Source organism: Ctenopharyngodon idella, chromosome 8 (assembly GCF_019924925.1).
Source record: "Ctenopharyngodon idella isolate HZGC_01 chromosome 8, HZGC01, whole genome shotgun sequence".
NCBI classification, from domain to species: domain Eukaryota; kingdom Metazoa; phylum Chordata; class Actinopteri; order Cypriniformes; family Xenocyprididae; genus Ctenopharyngodon; species Ctenopharyngodon idella.
The window spans coordinates 26387632-26410028 of NC_067227.1; the positions used below are offsets into that span (position 1 = coordinate 26387632).

A 22397-nucleotide genomic window follows, 5' to 3' on the forward strand; every position below is an offset into this window, starting at 1 on the left:
AACCTTATATTACCAGTACTTTCTTGGGTAACTACACTGTAAGTACACTGCAAGTATACGTACTGTAAAATAAAGTGTAACTGAAAGTTACAATTTAATGCATCCTTGCTGAATAAAATTAATTTCTTTCGACAAAAAAATAAATAAAAAAAATTAAACAGTAACTTTTGACCCAAACCTTCTGAATGGTAAAGCATTAATTTCATGTTCACATACCTTGAGTTTAGGAAGTCTTTTAATAGTCTTGAGAGGCCTCAACACTCTGAGCACTCGCAGTGATTTGATGGTTTTAATGTCTCTTCCTGTGTTACTCCTGCAAAGCATGAAAACATATATTACTAAACAATAAAAACTGTCCCATTTTCCATGTACAAACACATACACATTATTATATGGCACAAAATCAGAGTGTTTTTACCCCATCACATTCCTGTCAGATGCCGTGAGCCACAATCCACAAGAAGAACAACAGAGAAACAAACGAGAAACAGACAGGCATTCTGAACCAGAGAGCTTCTCAATGAACACAGAAATGCTTTCCACTCACAACAGAGAAAAGAGAGCATCCACTAACATCAATATGTGTCAAGAATTTGGAATGTCTGAATGCTTTCCTCACATAACTCATGGAGTTATCACAAGGCATTAATGGCATTTGAAAATGAATAACAAAAAATGCAGCTAAACAGTTTCAGATTCACCAACAGAACATTAAATTACACTTGTTATTTCTCATGTTTGGATTAATCTGACTCACGTGAGAGCAAAGGCCACCAGACCTCCCACCACAACTATGAAATCAAGAATGTTCCACAAGTCACGGAAATAGGAGCCATCATGTAAGATCAAACCCTGCTCAATCATCTGAGAAAAATATAACAACATACACAGCTTATTTATATAATACATTATATAGCTTAATTTTGCAAACTGAGTCTTTATACAGGAACTGATAGAGGAACCCCAGAATGGTCCAGGAACTCACCTTGATTATCATTTCAAATGTGAAGACGCCAGTGAATAAATAATCAAAATATCGCAGCACCTATTGAAACGAATAAAAATCCTAAAATGATTACAAAGTTAGCTTCAGCAAACACGCAAAGTGAGGCTACAGCATGCATGAGACTTGGCATAAGCATTGTTTGTCAATGACTGCTAAATTTGAACAAGGCAGAATGTTGGTATTCTCATGATGGATATACTGACTACATCACAGCAGTGACAGCACTCTCACTGTATAGATTTAAATCCTAGTTTGTGCGTTTCTGAGGGGGAAAGAGGCTTCTACTTCATCTGTTCTCTACATCTAGAGCATAGTTTACGTCATTTGTTTACATACACACAAGATCTCATCAACTATTACTGGAAGAGTAATTAGCTGTGGTTTCATACAGCTGGTGCACTCGCACAAGGGAAATTTAAAACCTGCAACAAAAATCTCATTTCTATTAGCTAACAATGCCAAACACTTCATAACCCACAGGGAACAATATCATCAGGACCAAAGAAACTCAAACATGTCTACTGATCTAGTTTTATTGCCAAAAATGATAAATAATTTTTTTTTTTTTCTTTGTTCAAAATAAAACAGATTTTTGTTTCTGACACTGAATAAAAAAATCTACATACAAAATCTAACATCTTGCAATTCTGACGTTTTTGGTAACACTTTATTTTAGGGTCTTTTAACTAGTTGCGTATTAGCATGCATATTACTAGAATATTGGCTATTTATTAGTACTTATTAATAACATATTAATGCCTTATTCTGCATGAACTTACTCTACATTCTTAATAATTTCCAATACCTAAACTTAACAACTACCTTATTAACTATTAATAAGCAGTAAATTAGGAGTTGATTGAGGGAAAAGTCATAGTTAATAGTTTATATGTGTTCCCTGTACTAATGTGTTACCACTTTTTTTCTCAGACTTGCGCGACATAAACTTGCAATTGTGAGTTATTAAGTCAGAATTGCGAGTTTATATCTCACAATTCTGAGAAAAGTCAGAATTGCGAGATATAAACTCGCAATTGAGAGAAAAAAGTAAGAATTTCAAGTTTATATCTTGTTTATATCCCGCAATTATGAGTTTATATCTCACAATTCTGATATTATAACTCGCAATTGCGAGTTTATATCTCACAATCTTGAGAAAGTAAGTCAGAATAACAAGATGTAAACTCGCAATTGTGAGAAAAAAAGTCAGAATTCTGAGATAAAAAGTCGCAATTACCTTTTTTATTTTTTATTCAGTGGCAGAAACAAGCTTCCATATGCATTTGTTATGATACTGGGCAGTTAAAACATGTTTATGAGCTTTTTTTTTTTTTTCTTTTTTTTTTAAATCAACATCAGTTTTTTAAATTAATTTTCTATGAATGTATTATGGAAATAGAATATTTTAGGTGTTGTGTTAAGGTGACAAAAATGTTTAAAAGTATAAATATTCAACATAGTCTCTCAATTAATATGAGGTTGTGAAACTTGCACGCATATTATGTTATTGTAAAAGAATTAGAAAATTGCTGTTTACAGTAGTTTTAGTTAGAGTATAGCCTGTCACAATGCAAAACATGTAAATTATCCGAAAATATTAATGTCAACTAACCTATTGCAGCTTTCAATGTGACACTGAGATGAACATACATTTTTTTTATTGATAGAAAAGTAAGATAGTGGTAAGATAGTTTGTTTTATTTTATATTCTTGTAATTATCCAATATCCACCCTTTAGTAATGCAATTACGAATGAAATAGGTGAATTAACTGACGAAAAGATACTCAGTATTGTTTGTAAGCTTCCTTATAAGAAATAAAATATATTAATGCAATTCAACTTCAGACCATCTAAAAATAGTAGCAAAACTATTTACATATGATTATTGTATACACAATTATTAGAAAATGGAGACAGGGTGGTGGAGGGGCATTCTTACTTTGTTCCTGTCCGATTGAGTGTTGACGGGGTCTTCGGCAGCCAAGGCGATACTGCTGGCAGTGATCACAAGAAGGATTGACATCTCGAAATAACGAAGATTGACAATGTAGTGGCAGGCCCTACGGACCCTGAGGAAGAGATGAGGAATAGAGAGAGAGAGATGAATCGAAAACATACTCATAAAATATAGAATACAGCTGTGGCTCCACAAACATCCAGCCTTACGGGTTGTTGGGTTTGAAGATGAACATGCTGACAGGTGGAGGGGCTTTGGGCGCATCTGGGGTTTCCTCTTCTTCTTTCTCTGGCTTCGAGGCCTCCATGTCTTTACTATTACCTAAAAAATCAAGGTATATATTAGAAAACAGAAGATTTTCCATTATGGATTTTTTTTGTTGTTTATTTTAACTCAGAATAACTCAGTAAAAGAAGACAGCTGGGAGCTTAAAAAAAAAAAAAAAAAATATATATATATATATATACACATATTACAGATATCTATCTGTATCTATCTATCTATAATAAAAATCAAACAGATTTTTTTTTTCATCTCAGTTTGACTCAAATGAAGGCAGCTGGAAGCTTGATGCACAAAAGTCAGTATATAAATATAATTATCATAGTTATAATAGAGTATAAATATTATAGATATTATATAGATATAATTAATATAATTGTATATCATAATATATTATATACATATTATAGATCTTCTATTTATAATAAAAATAAAAGATGTTGGAAAGTAATCAGCAATTTATTTGCATAAAATCTTTATGAAAAAAAAATGAGACACTGTCCATTTTGAGTCTTAGAAATACAATGGAATCAAAGCCACAAGTCAAATTTTAAGATTAAGTCATTTATGATATACAGGTGCTGGTCATATAATTAGAATATCATCAAAAAGTTGATTTATTTCACTAATTCCATTCAAAAAGTGAAACTATTATATTATATTCATTCATTACACACAGACTGATATATTTCAAATGTTTATTTCTTTTCATTTTGATGATTATAACTGACAACTAAGGAAAATCCCAAATTCAGTATCTCAGAAAATTAGAATATTACTTAAGACCAATACAAAGATGGATTTTTAGAAATCTTGGCCAACTGAAAAGTATGAACATGAAAAGTATGAGCATGTACAGAACTCAATACTTAGTTGGGGCTCCTTTTGCCTGAATTACTGCAGCAATGCGGCGTGGCATGGAGTCGATCAGTCTGTGGCACTGCTCAGGTGTTATAAGAGCCCAGGTTGCTCTGATAGTGGCCTTCAGCTCTTCTGCATTGTTGGGTCTGGCATATCGCATCTTCCTCTACACAATACCCCATAGATTTTCTATGGGGTTAAGGTCAGGCGAGTTTGCTGGCCAATTAAGAACAGGGATACCATGGTCCTTAAACCAGGTACTGGTAGCTTTGGCACTGTGTGCAGGTGCCAAGTCCTGTTGGAAAATGAAATCTGCATCTCCATAAAGTTGGTCAGCAGCAGGAAGCATGAAGTGCTCTAATACTTTCTGGTATATGGCTGCGTTGACCTTGGACCTCAGAAAACACAGTGGACCAACACCAGCAGATGACATGGCACTCCAAACCATCACTGACTGTGGAAACTTTACACTGGACCTCAAGCAACGTGGACTGTGTGCCTCTCCTCACTTCCTCCAGACTCTGGGACCCTGATTTCCAAAGGAAATGCAAAATTTACTTTCATCAGGGAACATAACTTTGGACCACTCAGCAGCAGTCCAGTCCTTTTTGTCTTTAGCCCAGGCGAGACGCTTCTGACGCTGTCTGTTGTTCAAGAGTGGCTTGACACAAGGAATGTGACAGCTGAAACCCATGTCTTGCATACGTCTGTGCGTAGTGGTTCTTGAAGCACTGACTCCAGCTGCAGTCCACTCTTTGTGAATCTCCCCCACATTTTTGAATGGGTTTTGTTTCACAATCCTCTCCAGGGTGCAGTTATCCCTATTGCTTGTACACTTTTTTCTACCACATCTTTTCCTTCCCTTCGCCTCTCTATTAATGTGCTTGGACACAGAGCTCTGTGAACAGCCAGCCTCTTTTGCAATGACCTTTTGTGTCTTGCCCTCCTTGTGCAAGGTGTCAATGGTCGTCTTTTGGACAACTGTCAAGTCAGCAGTCTTCCCCATGATTGTGTAGCCTACAGAACTAGACTGAGAGACCATTTAAAGGCCTTTGCAGGTGTTTTGAGTTTATTAGCTGATTAGAGTGTGGCACCAGGTGTCTTCAATATTGAACCTTTTCACAATATTCTAATTTTCTGAGATACTGAATTTGGGATTTTCCTTAGTTGTCAGTTATAATCATCAAAATTAAAAGAAATAAACATTTGAAATATTTCAATCTGTGTGTAATGAATGAATATAATATACAAGTTTCACTTTTTGAATGGAATTAGTGAAATAAATCAACTTTTTGATGATATTCTAATTATATGACCAGCACCTGTAAAAGTATTGTATAAAGTAACTTTAAAGTAAAGTTTTAAGAAACTATTATACAAGATTGTCTCTAATAAGAAGACCACAACACTAAAATATCTGCATATAGTGTACTGAAATGAAGATATTTTATGATATTAATTCTAATAAAAATGTCTAGGAATCTTAAAATTATATCAGTTTATATTTGTGTACTTTCCCTACTGAAAAATCTTGCATTGTGGGTCATGTTTTTGGATGGTGGTGTTTCAAGGATTTTTAAGTAGCTTAATCCGCAAAATTGCCTTGGCCAACCAGCTTCACAAGAAAGACCATGCTAATGGCAATGTCTGTGCTGGTGAACAAACAGCTTGGCTCTGCTCCTCTAGCTAGACCAGCACCAATCCAGCACTAACCAGCAGCAATTAGTCTAAGTTGGTCTTATCAATAGGGTTATCAGAGGTGCAGGGATGCTCAAACCCGTAATGGAGGTCAGCTCCATGGATGGCTGAGTGTCGGTGACCTCTATCATGATGCTGGTGTTCAGGGACGACTTATCCTGATTCAAGGATCCGTGGTTGTTATTATCAGTCTCGCCAGCACCCATAGTGGCCTGTGGGGACTTCTGGAGTGTGCTCTCAGTGAGCTGTAGAGTTGCAGGTTCTGAGTCCTGAGGTGGGTTTTTACAGGGGGAATTGGCTTGTTTTGGCTCTGATGACTCAGAGTTGTCTGGTTTGTTCTGCCTGTCGAAGGGAAGAAGTTAATAGCACAATTTCTTTCTCCAGACTCTCAACAAGGAATACTGTGTACTTGACCATAAAAAATAGTTAGGTATATGTTAAACTAATTTAAGCTGTCACTATGTTGTGATGTGGTCAATTTGTAGGTAAACCTGGAAGGCCAATTTGCTAGTTTCCTCAGGAAGTTCTAATGGGTTTTTGGAAAAGCAGCTTCTGTTTTATGAGTAAAATAAGGTCTGTGGTTAAAATGACTTCCACGTATGTTCTACAACATTGTATAACAATTACATACAATTAATTTCTTTTAAAAAATTGTGCAGACCCTAAACTTTTAAATTGTAGTGTATATAATTTATACAATTATATAAATCAAAAGACCATATAAAATCACCTCTGTTCAAGCACTCTGCTCTCTGGACTGATCTCTCCATCATTCTTTGATTCCTTTTCATCTCCCTCATTCCCTGGCCTTTGTTCTCTACTGTCAACACCACCGTCTCCCTGTTGTGTCTCTTTGACCCTGGCATCTGTGTGAGATTCGCGATGGCGTGGGCGTCGGGGTCTGGGCCCCATATCAGGGGTCAGCGTGTCCCCCATCGCAGGTGGCCTGTACTTACGGACTGCCCGCTGCCGCCTGTTCCCATTCAGTCTGGGGCAATGGTTGTTGATGTCTAGAGTGCCCTCGGGTGAGGTCTTTGATTCAGACGACTCTGTTAGGGGTAGATTCAGCGTCACTGGGGGTTCAGGAAGGGATATGTCCGCAGGCATTGGTGGCTCCGGTATCGGAATAGCTAAAGGGGGTTCGGGGATAGAAATGGATAGAGATTGCTCATCTACAGGCATGTCCATAGGCATGGGTGGTTCTAAGGTAGCTTCTGGCAAGGTGGTGGTTGTAGAGGTCTCGATGGCTCTGCGCATGCTATCAGATGGCGATATCCCAGTGGTCCGGTGGTGATGGCAGCCAGGTGGTCCATCGTGCTCTTCACTCGGGCTGTTGAACAGGATCTCACGGCTGGACATCTGCCTGTGGCGGCGCAGTTGGCTGGTCCTCTGCTCCCAAACTGACATGGTCAACCTCCTCCTTCTCTCTCTCCTGGACATGAAAGAGTTAGAGGCATTGAGTGGACGGGCATCAGCCAGATTCTCTGCATCCTCAAAGGAGTAGGCCGCACGGCTCCGGTGAATTGCACGCTTCCTGTACAGGTAGGGCCTCCTCCTCCTCCTGAGGAAAAAAAGAGAGAGGACACTCAATGATACTGGGTGGCAAAAGAAATATTTCAACAACCATGCCACAACAATTGCTTACATTACCTTATCACTCATTAGCAGTACAAAACCCTTTCTACCCTTCTGAAAAGACTAGCTTAGTACAGTGGTTCTCAGCTGGTTTTGCTTCAGGACTCTATATTACATTTGACATCAAGTGAGACCTAAATAAATGTTTAGCATACAAAAAAAGCAAAAGTAACCAAAAACATCCTTAAAATCAAACAATGAAATGTAATTATATTACCATCAGCTCTTTAGGCCCAACAATATGCAAAATCAACAGATATTAAGGCTAAATAGCAAAATTTACTCTTAGTTTAAAATTATCTTTACAGTTTGAATGATTGGTTTCAAAAAGTATTTTGAATATCGATGGTCTCCTGCTCTTGGCAGCCAATAATTCATTGCACAAAACACACCTTCTACCAAGTGACAGATAAATTTGCATCAAAATACTATAGAGTTTGATTGGACAGATGACAACAATTTTTTTTTTTTTTCAAAATTAATAAGCCTATTTTTTTTTTTTTCAAAATGAATAAGCCTATTTATTTGCTATTCTAAAAGTATAATGTATATGTTCATATTTAGTGTTTACCCAAACAAACCTGCAACCCACCAGTTGAGAACCACTGCCTTAGAACATTGAATTGAAAGCTGGTTCACCAAGAACATCTTACTGGCAAGTTAAGAAACGTATAGGGGGACAGGCACTGAAAAAAACAAAATGATGGTGACCAAGTGGTCTAGTCAGCAGAGTAGCTGAATATGAGAACTGAAGTATCTGTGTGCAAAATATTTAATAGATTGCTGTTAACAAGTACTTTGCAACTCATGGTAGAAAGGGTCCTTTAATTCTGTTTTTGTGACTTTGTGTTTTTGTGGGACTGGAATTCATGGTCCAGCTTGTAAGGACAGCAGAGATGGAAAACAACTGGATAGAGTTGCGATATCAAAGTGAAAAACGAAACAGCGAAAAGTTGATTCAGAATGGAGAGAGAAAAAAGAGTGAAATATCATTGCAGGAAATTGACAAATCAAATTCCAACCAAAGATCAGACTTGAAAATGTGAAATCAGACATTTGATAAAGATGGCAGAAAAGAAAGCTTCACCCAGATAGATAAATTAGGAGGTGCTGAATGTTAAAATTGAAATAAACAGACTATTACTTACTGGCACTTGTACTCTTGTGAGGTCCGTGTAATCAATGAGCGATTGGTTGAAAACAAGACATTAGTGCTTTCGAGAACAAGGACAAAACAAGCCAAGCATCACAGCCCAAAAAAGTCATTGACTAGTATCCAGACAAATAAAGTATTTCATTAGTATTTCAATGCTCTGTTATAACCATAAAAAATATTTTTTTTCTTCTTCTTCTTTTCTTTTTTTTTTTTACATTTAACATGTTGCATTTATACTATTGTTGACAATAAATTAAAGTTACACAAAGTTTTAAAACAATTACAAGTTTTGGGCTGTGTAACAAGGCAGCAAAGCGTAACATGACAACATGATGGTAGATATATTAGAAGCAACAAATACAGTATTCTGGAACATTTTGAAATGCTGAGACAGTAAGAAACGGCACAGATATAAGACATATATAAATGGGATTAATATGCATAAGCACACAATATCAGAAAGAAAGAGCACCCTGATTCATTTCTTTAGTAGTCAACTAGTCATACATATGCATTTCCCAGGTATGACGTCCATAATTGTCATGCTAACTGAAGACATGCATTCATTTCTAAGTTCTCGTCAAGCACTTTCGGACATGCTACGACAGCCTCTGTTTAGTTTTAAAGTAAACATGCAAAATTCAAATGCCACAGGCCACAATTTCCAGTCTGAGTTCACTGACAACCAGCTCTCACATTATCTCCCAAAATGCAGTAGAGAAGAGACCCTGTGGTATTCACATCATACCAATTTGTTCTGACAAAGGCATGGCCTCCATTGCCTAATACAGAATGTTTTTTGTTTGGTTTTGTTTTCAGTAATTGTCCAGCACACATGTATTATATTAAAGTCTTATTGCTCAATAATGACAAAAAAAGCCTCTTTTCTATACAATAACACTCATCACAAACATTTGTTATTAGTTATTGCAAATTCTGAGCATGCCCAAAATAATAAAAAAATATATATAAATGTATGTATATACAAATGTTTACAAAGGGTTCAAATATAACACGTGCCATGCACCAAATGCAAATAAGAACTGGATTTGTGTAAAATTTGCCAGTGGCCAGTAACTATAAGAAATGATATATTATGTTGCAATTCAATGTAAGCTACATGAGCAAATGTCTTTAAATCAAAAAGATACAAACTCTCCCTCAACTAAAAATATCCAACACAACTCATGTGTAGTCTAAAAACTTTAATCTCAGTGGGAAACTTGCCATCAGAAGTGTATCTAGGAGGCTGGGATAATTCTTTTTTCTCCAGAACTCCATGTGGTGACACATGGAGCCACAAAATGACAGAGAGTTGAAAACTGACTCATCTTGTACATGATGCTGTGAGTGACACAAGATGCTATTTACACTATTTGCCACTAATAGGCAAGGAAAACAGCTAAATAAATCATTTGTCAAAAGGACAATATATATACATATTTGTGACTGTTAAGAAATGTGTATATCCATTAAATATTCTCATATTACTCGCCATAGGCAGGTGTAGCAAAAAGTTAATTTTGGATCCTGCTTTTACATTTCTTGACTGAAAACTTCATTCTGGCTTAACTTTTCGCCCTTTCTAGACACAGCACATATTGCTACTGGGTTCAGAAAGAACCCTATATATCACCTCCAGCATGAAGGTGAATCCATGCTTACTGGAACTTCTGTGATATACTCACTCAAATCAGCATTCAAAACTCACTCAAGTCATGTTAAATGTATTATACTATCAATAAAAATGCGCAAAAGTGTGCTTCTAAAGTATCTATGATCAATCAAGAGATGTAAAGTTGGTTAGATTGTAACGTTGAGGACACATATGACCAATCATCCCAACTTGCACATGCTCAACTCCAGGAGTCTGACATCACATCCATGCAGTGTTAAGTTCCCAAAATCACAGAAAGATGCATCTGTGTGTGAGCTCCGGTAATAGAAACTTTCATCTCCCTTTTTAGACATCTCATCTTTTTTTTTTTTATCTTATCTTTACATGTCTTGAGATTAAGGCTAACTGGATGCCTCTTCTGTTCTTGCAAAAACTAACATACAAATACATATCTAGGCTGACCAATGTAAAGGCATTCAAAACTCTGTAATTCTCCTTTTGATGGAAACAAAATAGTCTCTATGACAACAGAATAGACTCATCCCTGCAAAGACTGGGAAGCTTGCCGGTTGCTATGACAACTTGCTGTTGATTTTGAAGCAAATTATTGTGCTTCGAGAATAAAGAGCCCCAAAAATCCTTACGCAATCAACCGAAGGAACACTGTGTACAACCCTCCACAATGGGAGAAACAGCTTTGTTGTCCTCAAGTAACTGCCTCTTACATTTCTGCTTGCATGCTAACCTGTTGTCTAACTTGTGACTAATTTTTCCATATTTTAGCTATATTTTAACAACTATGTAACATTTGATTTGCAGAGTACAGAGTGAAAGAAATATCTGTAGAAGCAAAGACTTCAACTGTTTACATACTCTGGCAACTGTACAGCAATGTCCCTTTAGAGTCAAACTAGCATGTGCATCTAACTCAAGTTGGCCAGGTACTGAAGCTAGAAAATCCAACAGGTATACTTTGGCAGATGTGCCAATTTAGATATCTCTGAAAGCACACTACCCAGACATAAGACTGGTGTTAGTAGTGTTAGTTGGTATATTAGCATCTCTGTGAGAGGGTGAATGTAGCAGGCAAGGGTGTACTTGGTTCACTTACTCTGAGGACATGAAAGAGGACATGGGCCCAACCTCCTTGGCTTTCTGCAGGGCATGTTTCTGATTAAACGCCTCTTCCTCCTCCTCTTCATCCTTTGGAATAGTAAGGCGTTATTCATTATTCAACTGCTTTACAAATCCTCTAACATATAAAGCTAAAAGAACCATGCTGGGTATACCTTTGTGAGCTCCTGGGCATTGGCCAAATTGTCAACAGCGATAGCCAAGAAGACGTTGAGTAGTGTATCTGAACATTTTGTCAAGGATTTTGACTCAAAACAATGAGATATGCAGCAATAACCACCAAAACTACGAAGAACAAATTCAAACCAGCATATTATGATACCAGAACAGACTTTAAAGTCAACATGCACTAATCTTGGTTGGAGAGTTTAAAAAAATAAGCTTAGAAATGTAAGATGAAAAGCAGAGCAATTTACGTTTTGATGAAAGACTACGAAGGAAATTGTAGTGATGAATCATGCACAGCAAGAACAGGAAAGTGTATTAAGAAAGTAAACAACCCAATTTTGATTTCATGTAGACTTGATAAAGGCCTTTAGTGAAACGCTGAACATCAAATGATTTTTCAAAGCTAAACCCCCAGAAAGCTAAAGTAAAACAGCTTTGAAACTGTTCAAATTAAGCCACATCTTTATATTCTCAAAGCTTTTAACATTTGTGCACCAGACAATGAGTAAATGTAATACTGTTTATGTCATAATAATAATAATAATAAAGTTTATTTTATAAAGCGCCTTTAAAAGTTGCATCTCAAAGCGCTTCACAGAAACATAAAATACATTGAAAAAAAAAATAGAAAACATACATTAAAGCAAATTTAAGAGAGAAAGATGCATTAAAAAGAAAAAAAAAATCACTTGTATGCTAGCCTAAAAAAATAAGTTTTAAGTGAAGATTTAAAAACACTAAAAGAGTCAGCATGTCTGATCTCAGTGGGAAGAGCATTCCAGAGTTTGGGAGCAAAAGAAGAAAAAGCCCGGTCACCCGTAGAATGTAAACGCGTTGAAGGAACAATTAAAAATCTGGTCATATACCAGATAGTGTAGTATATATATACTAGATATTGCTGGTGATGGATAGAGAAAGAATAAATCAAGGATACAATTTCCAAACAAAGTCAGAACAATGAAGTAGATAGATGACCACATCCCTGACTTCACTCCTCCTTGAGACCGGATGCCATTGTACATGACTTCATTCCAGTCCTCACCAGTGAGAATCTATAAACACAGTCAACTTATTCCAGGCCCTCATGGAATCTGTGCCTGAGTAACTCCACAGAGAGCTCCTCATATTTTCACACAATAGGAATGCTAAAATTCAACAAATTCTTCCCCATTTGCTTGTTTATGAAATATTTTGGCTAATTTTAGTATCCTTTCAGCTACCAATAAGTGGAGTCCCAATAACACATTTTACCACATTTTGATCCATTCGTCAGAATTACACTTATTTTTCCACAAAATTGCCACAGAAACAAAATTGTTTAACTTTTTTTCTGTGCTGGACTGCTGTATATTTATGCATTTTCATCATTAATAAAGAGATGACAGATTCTGTTTTGTGACTAAGTATGTTTTTGTTCTTGCTCTGATCCATATTTCCTCTTTATCTGTGCAATTAAATCTTGGTCTAATTAATTAGCCATCCTTCTAAGTCATTTTTCACTAAGAAACATCCGGAGTCATGCATTATACTCAGATTACAACTGGGTGGAATCTTACTTGAAACACTGTCATGATGGCTGCTGGAAAAGTGTCAAAATTAGTGGGTGTGTAGTCTTCAAAAATGAACCTGTGAAGAGAAAAAAAGAAAAAAGAAAATGTGACATCTGTGTGTAAGCCATTTTGTTCAATACGTGTCTGACCAGGTTACTGAATTATAGATTATTTGCTTTTCGCCTGCTGGAGAACCCGATCTATTTTCTATTGTCTTGCTACACCTGTCACATAGGGTTATGGTTCCACTTTAAGCATTACTTTTTAGCATGTAATTTGTTGGCATGTTTAATATGATGGACTGAACACTTGAATTGTTGGGTCAGGAGCAAAGCAGGCTCAGGATTTTATATTGTTATTGCATATGACATAAAGGGCAGCTCATAACTTGGGATGTGCCTGAAGCCGAATACCTTATTCGGAAAGGCAGATAATGGCTTCAGAATGAGTAACGAATTCTATAGAATAATAGGAACAATATTCAGAACATAGTCACTCCTCGTGTTTGCTAGATAACAGGTGAGCCAGGGGATTGCACGATATTATACATAAACCTCTAAAATCACTATGCAATAATGAGTGTGAAGTGAATGAGTAAACTCTATGAATGAAAAGAGCACAGCACGATCGCAAATCAAAGAGCCGTGTTGTCATCTCTGCGCATCTCTCAGAAAGCAGAGCTTTGTCAAGAGTATTATCAACTAGATACTGAATCATACACATTTTCTACTACTTTAAAAAAGCAAGCATTTATGTATTCTTTAGGCCTAGTAGTAAATTGTTCAGATTTGCCTGCATAGTAATTTGTATGCATAGTAAAAGTTGTTTTAGCACTTTTCAACCACTGAACATTTTCTTTTTTAACTCCCATGTTCTCTAATCAGCTATTTTATTTAGAGTCCTCTTATTTGAGGTTGTGGATGATTGTCCTGGCAATAAGTTTAGTGCATTTAGTATTATTGTATTAAATAGAAGATGTTTAAGTATTTATTAATCAGGTTAAGGAAAGGTCCCCAAGGCAGGACTCGAACATAGGTCGCCTGAAGCACAACTGTGCTTCATGTTGGAGCACTGCCTACGAGAATATCAGCTCTGACAATTAGAAGATATCTAAAGAAAGGTTATAATTATAATTAAGAAAATAATTATTTTACTAGTTACACACTGTATGTTTGTTAAATGATAACTATGAAGAGAACAGAATTACAACTGAAATGGGCTTCTCAAGTAAATTTTATGGACTTCTGGTTTTATCCTAATACAGATACGAATAATTTTGAGATTGTTACAGATACAGATATGGATAATGGCTCCACTGCACAGCCCTACTCATAACTACAGGTGTAGCATTCAGATATTTTCAGTCATAAATCCAAATTTAAAACTATATCTACAGGGGTCGTCTGTGCTCAGACTGATAAGATATTACCTTCCACCAAAGAGCTGCATGCCCAGAAGTGCAAAGACCACAATGAAGAGGAAAAGCAGGAAGAGCAAACTGATAATGGACTTCATGGAGTTCATCAGAGACACAACCAGGTTCCTCAGCGATGCCCAGTACCTTAACAACACATAAATGCAGCATCTCAAGTTCAACAAGGGGACATCCAGAACTGAGCAAAGACATTACAAGTCAATAAACAGATTATTGCCTCTGGAAGAAGCAAACAAACCCAAAGGGCTTTTATTTCAGGCAAGCCTGCACTTACTTGGTGATCTTGAAAATTCTCAACAACCGCAAGGCACGCAGAACGCTGATCCCAAAGGATGTGCCAGGTCTGAAGAACCCCCAGAGCACCTCAAAAATACTGCCTACTATCACCTGGAAGGAATTCAGGAATTTCACCTCTTCAAAAATGCCAATGATATCCAAAAATACTGTCTAAAGGTGCAGTCACATTAGCAAAATTTCTTCAAAATTTCACAGAAAAAAGGTCCATTGTCTGTTGTCAATAGGGTAGCAATGTTAAACCAAGATGCCTCCTGATTATTCTGTGTGATCAACCTGAACCCGTTGAAATAACTGCCTGGGCAAATCTTTTACCCTCGTGCAAAATTCCCAGTCGCACGGACTACTATTGCTGAACATGCGACCACACCTTAAACACTCATTTATATTCTCTTAAACACTCATTTATATATATCAAAGTCACCATACAGACATTTAAATAATTCAATAATTGACTTAAAATCAATTAAATGATTGACTTAAAACCAGCTACTTTTCATGTTAGATTAACTGTGTGTTAGATGATGTTTCCTAGCTCTCAAACAGAAAACTGTAATGGGAACTGTATTCATAGGAAGGGCCAGCTACAAATGTTCTGATTAAATTAAAGATTAGCCAACAGAGAATCGTTATATATATTAAGTGGCACAGTCCAGAACTAAAACTGAATTTTAATCAAATAAAGCAACATATTGATATTCAGTGCTGAGTCCTCAAATTTACATAGAAATTTGAGACACGTTCATAGTGCCTAGAGTGGCGAGGCGTAACTTCAAAAAAGATCAAATAAGATCTACAGTTTCATCTGCTCTTATTTCTTTGCATGTCTTTTATGTTTCTTGATAAAAAATGTTTTGAACACTCATTTTTGGAGTCACCACCTTGATCCTCTTCGACACTTGCCCTGTTGCGCTATCTTCATTTCAAAGAGGATTATTGGAAGCAAGACAGAAAATGCACTTACCCCACAATCAAAGCAGTTGAAGGATGAGTGGAAATAGAGTCTGGGCCCGAGTCCATACATCTTCAGAAACATCTCAGTTAGAAACAGACCCAGAAACAGGAACTCTGCATAGTCTGCAATAAAAAGGAACCACTTTAAAGTTAAGACTTTTGATCATGTATGACAGCATACACATAGAGAGAAAAGTTTCATTTTGCTTGTGGTCTTACAGAGGAGACTAGACAGCCAGTGAGGCTGTTTGTGATGTACGATGGCTACACAGAGAGTGTTGAGGGCCACCAGACCCAGAACGATCCAGTAGAAGGTGTGAGTCTTCACCATACGGCGAATGGAGATCCGTAGCATGCGTTCTTTCCGTTGGAAATAAGACGTTGGTCCTCGTTTAGCACTGCGTATGCTGGCTCTGTTCAATGGCATCCCTGATGTATAAAAAAAATGTATAAAAAAGTAAAACAACTTAAAACCCCCTTTTTTTTCATATTTCTTGAATGAATTACATTATGTTTTCAGCTCTGTGTGAATTTAATCTGAAAACATATACTGACACGCAGGTAAATATGCACCATATTTTGAGGGTCAGGGCATCATCTAGACAGGATATGAAGGTGAGCTGGGGGAGAAAGCCACTCACCTACAGACGAGATGTCAGCATACTGTTCCTCTGGAGCTCTCCGAACATCATCCACCCCTCTTCTCTTTATGGTGGTGGCTCTTTTTAGCACTGAGAACAGAAGTACCAAATAATTTATCTTATTATTATCTTATTATTAAATATTTATTTTACGCTAACTAAATAAATTTACAAATTAATAAACCAAAAGTTCTAATAAATAAAAGCATATGGCAGGGTAAAAACTATTGGCAGTCAGATGATTTGCATTTCGGTCATCTCATGATGGGTAGCCCTGCCCATGTCATGTCAGAAGTACAGTAAATTACATCTCAGTGCTCAGTTACAATCTCAAATATAAAGACGTGTTATACTGTGTGAGTAAAAGTGCGATTATTATAAAGAAACCAAATATTTACTGTGTACAATGTGTTTTTTTTCTATCCATTAAGGCAAACTCATCAGAAACTTCAAATATGTTCTGACTGTCAGTGATTTTGTTGTGTCATGCAGAGTTTTTGCTTTCAGTGCCCACAGAAAAACTATATATTGCTAGAAACTTGCTGCATCAAGACAGGTTAGCACACGATTTGACAAATGTACAGCCATCACCCTGTTATAATCTATCATTTTGTTCCTGAGCTTTTACAGAATATAACAGGGTAGACAGCAGCAACAGAAAGTTTCCCAATATAATCAAAGCATCTAGTCTAATAGCCTGCACTAAAGGATGCATTGAACTGCAAATAAAGCCACTTGTTATATTTTGCAGTTGTCAAGGAAACAATGAAGTAAACATGAATCCCTTTCATTACATTTTATTTTTTAAACTCTCTTCAGAGTGCCATCCGGATACCTACTGCTGTCAAATCCCATATACAAGGGCCAGAATTGGTCTCAGTCTCCCTGACCCTCTAAAAATGGTTTTCCATTTTAAGGCTAAGTTTTTTTTAAGACAATTGTCTTAAATGGTATGATGGGACTCTTACAGGCGAACAGCAGGGGCATCCAAATAAGAGTTCACCATGGTTACTGCCTGTTTTCCATTCACACAGCCTCTGGGAAGCTGTCAATCACCATTTAATCAAATAAATAAATAAAATAAATAAAAACCTTGTTTGATTCTGGGGAAAACCTGTCACCTTATACATGATTCGGATGTCATGCAGTGGGTTTTTGCTTCACAGATGCACACCATGAGAACGACCATGGCTTTTTGTTTATTGTGACATAAGTCTATTGAATATATAATCCCTGTGCTGCTTTATGGGAGCAGAACAGGCTTTATACACCAGAACAGCCTAATGAATAAATGACAGAGTCCTGCACGGGTCCTGTTTAGTAAACCGCACCCACGCAGCAACCGCAGTACTTAACAGAACACCGAACAGTTATCTGAAAGCAGCAATAATTTAATTCCGTACCCGACCTGACCCATTTGACATAAATGACCCAAACCGCACCCGCACTAAATGTAGTACATCAGGTAGACAAAAATAATTTATTTTCTCATGTAACACAAGCAATCAAACCAACATTAGGCATTCTGAGTTGATGCATTTAAGAAAAATATGCCCAACATGGTAATAATTAAAAAAAACAAGATGAGAACGTGTATCCGCCATGTAAACAATACAAAACATCATGTGAACAATCTGCCCATACAGGACATTTTAAACAAATGTGCATAAATCACACAATAGGCTATACAGACGCTTAGAGGTCTCCATAAATTAAAAAGAACATATAGCCAAATATGAGTCTTTACTTTCATATAATATTGGAGATATTTAGCGGATTCACTCTGCATTTAAATACAATTATCTCTCCTGAAACACTGCAGTGTACACTGTAAAAAATGACCGTGATTTTAACGGTTAAAGACTGCAGAAATGCTACTGTGAAAACCAGTTATTTGGTTTAAAGAATAGATCTAACGGTACATTTAATGTAATTTTACTGTAAAATACCTTTGAATTTACAGTTTTTGGAAGTGAAAAATAACAAGTCTATTTATAATTTACAGTGAAAAACTCTAAATTGACATTCCCACAATTCCCTGTATGACACTTCACATTTTATGTATTTTCTGAAAACTCTGTTTCTTCTTAGTTTTTGCTAATCAGTTATGTACATTAGGGTTTTATGTTACATCTAATGTTGTTAAATCAATGTTTATTGCATTTTTAAAATGTTGTGTGTTACCATGATGATGTTTAGTGTTTGTGTGAATGACAGTGTGTGCATCTTCTATATATTAGTACTGTCCTTCTCAGCTTGTGGAAAAGCTGCTTGTGATGATTTATGATTCATCATATGACTCTCATCACCACTGTGTTTAGTGGTTGTCAGTGTATTACAAAGGTACAAAACAGATATTAGTACTTCAATAGGTTGGTAAATTAACGTTATATGAAATATGTCTTTTTACCGTAAATGTATTTTACAGTGCACTGTAAAAAAAAAATCCCTGGAAATTTACGGTAAAAAAAACAGCAACTGTGGTTGCCAGAACTTTACCGTAAAAAATACTGTAGCAACATTTTAGGTTTTACAGGACAGCACTTAGTTTACCGTCTATTTTACCGTTCAAAACTGTATAATTTAAAGATTTATATTGTAATAATTTTGGTTCATAACTGTTTATTTTACGTGGCCGTTGGTCCTCTTCAAATTATGAATAGATTATATACAGAAAGAAAGCAAAGAGTGCTCCCTTTATGACTGAAGCTGAAAATCACTTCGGTTGCAGCACGATTGGCTACAATGCTCAAAGCTGCAAATTGCGTTGTAATTAGAAAACCTTTGATGGTCTTCAGACTACAGAGCGTGAACACAAATAAGCATTTGACCGTTTGAAAGCAGCTGCCTATCAGTGGGTACCGAATTGAGTCGTAATAGTCATTGCTAATGGACCTGCAGCCCGCCCATGCCTATTAATTCTCGACCCGCACCACAAATGACAACGTAAATATTATTCCACCCGTTACATCAAATATTAGCATTTCACCTGCCCGTGTGCAGGACTCTGATAAATGATGAAATCTGGGACAGAGAGAATGCATATTTACTATTATGTACTAGTGTACACTGCACTAGGGTGTTCAAAATAAGCACATGACCCTGACACATAATTAAAAACTGCATCCCACAATCTACGTGGGAAAATAAGAGAGAAAAACAACAGAGGTCAAACATCTCACCGTCTAAAGCAGAAGGTCCTGAATTCTTATTCTCCTCTGCAAGCATAACCTCCTCTGCAAAATAAAAAAATAAAAAAACGAATTTGAATCTTAAGTTGTGCACATACAATAAATTGTAACTGTCATTCAAAATCAAATTTAATCCTGGATAGTAACAAAAGGATTTAGAAAAGTTGAACAAAGGAATTAATGAATAACAAATATATGAGATACATAAAAATAACAAAATTAAAAGATTCTGCACTATTTCTAGGTCACTTAAATATGCAAATTTGTGACAATGATCATGTCATGTTTTTGTTTTGTTTTTATTTCAATTGAAGCACAAGATGATCTCTGGATCATTCTCAAATAATGCTGGAGAACAGGAGGTTTTACACAAAAGTGTGGCATTCACAGTACTTATGTTGTTAAAAGCAAAAGGGATACATAACAATACAGAATATATATTTTTCACTTCAGCTTTTTACTTGATTTGTTATACTGATAATAGGGCTGGGCAGTATGACAAAATATATCATTACCACATTATAAAATGTCTATTGTTAGAGACTTTTTTTGGTAATATGCTTCTTTTTTCTTATTTTTAAAAACAGAAATGAGATTAAAAAAAATTATCATATCGAGAAATAAAAATTTTGGTCATATTGCCCACCCCTAAGTGATAATATAATTTGGTAAGGAAAAATTGCAAAATAGACTTGCATGCATTTTCTTTCACTAGTGTGTCTCTTTTGAACAGTACTCAGCATCCGTTGTAGAATGAGGCGATGCTGTGGCAGTGTGTTTTGACAAATTTGATTTGCATTTGCCAGGTCAGTGTGTAAGAGTACCTGCACGGTCGATCCAGGCCCGATACCCGTTCAGCTCCCTCTCGATCTGCTGCTGTCTCCTGAGCTTCATGAAGGCTCTTCGGTTCTCCACTCGCTCACGCTCTTTAGCGAACTCCCTACAGGAGTCAACAACATACAATTACCCACACAGAGAAGAACCAGAGGGATGGGATGCACTTAATTTATCAAAGTGTTTCACCTGCAGAGTAAAGGAATGAAAGGCAGAGATAGGGAAGCTGTGTCCCAATTTGCATAATGTTTAAAAAATAAAGTTGAAATCACACTGATTTGTGGCTTCTACAGAAGCATATTTCATTTTCACTGTTAAACATTTCCCTATGGAGAAACATCTCTTTTAATTTTGTCAGAATTATAAAAATGGAAACAAAGTGAACAGTTTTTGCACACTCTGCCCACTCCCATGAAGCACTGCGAATGACGTAATTCAGTTTTGCATCACAGTAATATATTACATTTAAAATATATTACACTAGAAAACAGATATTTAAATTTGTAATTATATTTCACAGTATTACTATTTTACTGTATTTTTGATCAAATAAATACAACCTTGGTAAGCATAAGAGACTTCTTCCAAAAAAAACCTCAGTGATTCCAAACTTTTGACCGTTAGTGTATGTGAACACAGAGTCAATGTACAAAGAGCGAAAAGAGATGTGTAGAAAGAGAAAGAGATAAGGTCACTGTGTGTAGTAACTTAATCTTACCTCTTGTCTCTAGAGATGAAGTTAATACATTTCACATTAACCTCAGATAAAACTCATTACCCTGGGTCAGCTCAGACATCAGGTTAGATGTAGTGTCAGTTTGTCTTAGAGCTCATTGAGGAAAACAGTACTCACCCTGACAGGACTCCTAACACCAGATTCAACACAAAGAAGGAGCCAATTATTATTAGAGGAATGAAGTAGAGCCAATTCCATGTAGGGCCTAAGGCATCGTTGGTCTGTGCAAACACAAAACAGGAAGTGCACAGTTCTTAACCTTCAAAACAAAGAGAATATATATTTTTTGAATTTGCAGTATTATAATCTAAATGCCTAGATTGCTTAGATTGAATAGGTCTGAAAACCAAAAAACCCTGCCCTTGTAATGAAGACGGTTCAGCAGGGCTTTGCTCTGCCGTGCAAAGGGTGTGATCACTGCGTGGGAAGGTGGCATCATTGCCCAGCTGAGCTGAGAGGGTGTTCCCCGCATCCCGACGCAGCTGCAACAGCTCAGTTATGAGTGCGAAAAACGAGTCTAACTGTGGCAGCATGACTCGCGTCAACATGTATGACACCACATGACTGATTAAAAACAATGTGGACCTGGATGAACCTGCTTGATATCTTGGTAACACTTTATAATAAGGTTCATTAGTTAACATTAGTTAACTACATTAGTTAGCATGAACTAATAATGAACTGCACTTATACAGCATTTATTAATCTTTGTTAATGTTAATTTAAACATTTACTAATACAGTATTAAAATCAACATTTTTTAACATTAGTTAATGCACTGTGAAGTAACATGAAAAAACTATGAACAGCTGTATTTTTATTAGCTAACATTAACAAAGATTAACAAATACAGTAACAAATGTATTGCTAATGGTTAGTCCATATATTATTGTATGTAGGAGCTGATAGCATCGACACATGGCGCGGTGGCACTTCGGATCCTGATTTGTGGTACTTTCCAATACCATCCTCTCATCCTATCTCTCCACAATGCTTCCTGTCACGTCTGTGCTGTTCGATGCAATAATTCAATAAGTTTTTTTAAAATGTAGAATGGATCCATGAAAAAAGAAACTGTACTTCGGAAGCAGAATTCCCAAGACAATTTGACCAATGAATTTCCAAAATAATTTTCCAGACATTCAAAAGTACAAAATCATGATTTTTCAAATTAATTTTACAGTAATTGGCCTCACAAAGAATAATTTTCATTATTTGAGGGTGCTTGCTGTATATAGGCAGTATA

At 36.3% G+C, this 22397-nt stretch overlaps 1 protein-coding gene across 9 annotated transcripts in view; it reads right to left on the reverse strand.

Moving 5' to 3' along the window:
* The window catches only part of LOC127517709 (voltage-dependent R-type calcium channel subunit alpha-1E), a 146758-nt gene that overhangs the window by 22681 nt on the left and 101680 nt on the right, over nt 1-22397 (reverse strand). For 5 of the 9 annotated variants that reach the window (XM_051903739.1, XM_051903731.1, XM_051903734.1 and 2 more), the window contains 20 exons: nt 21269-21372; nt 20406-20521; nt 19573-19626; nt 16391-16480; nt 15969-16178; nt 15760-15872; nt 14776-14888; nt 14496-14627; nt 13073-13142; nt 12451-12568; nt 11504-11571; nt 11326-11417; nt 6536-7366; nt 5885-6147; nt 3174-3285; nt 2947-3076; nt 986-1045; nt 758-864; nt 419-430; nt 217-313 (listed from right to left, as the gene is read on the reverse strand). In XM_051903739.1, coding sequence (XP_051759699.1) covers nt 217-313; nt 419-430; nt 758-864; nt 986-1045; nt 2947-3076; nt 3174-3285; nt 5885-6147; nt 6536-7366; nt 11326-11417; nt 11504-11571; nt 12451-12568; nt 13073-13142; nt 14496-14627; nt 14776-14888; nt 15760-15872; nt 15969-16178; nt 16391-16480; nt 19573-19626; nt 20406-20521; nt 21269-21372 — 2892 coding nt within the window. The remainder of the gene's footprint in view (nt 1-216; nt 314-418; nt 431-757; nt 865-985; nt 1046-2946; nt 3077-3173; nt 3286-5884; nt 6148-6535; nt 7367-11325; nt 11418-11503; nt 11572-12450; nt 12569-13072; nt 13143-14495; nt 14628-14775; nt 14889-15759; nt 15873-15968; nt 16179-16390; nt 16481-19572; nt 19627-20405; nt 20522-21268; nt 21373-22397) is intronic. The other 4 variants (XM_051903737.1, XM_051903735.1, XM_051903736.1 and 1 more) reach the window with 2 other exon arrangements.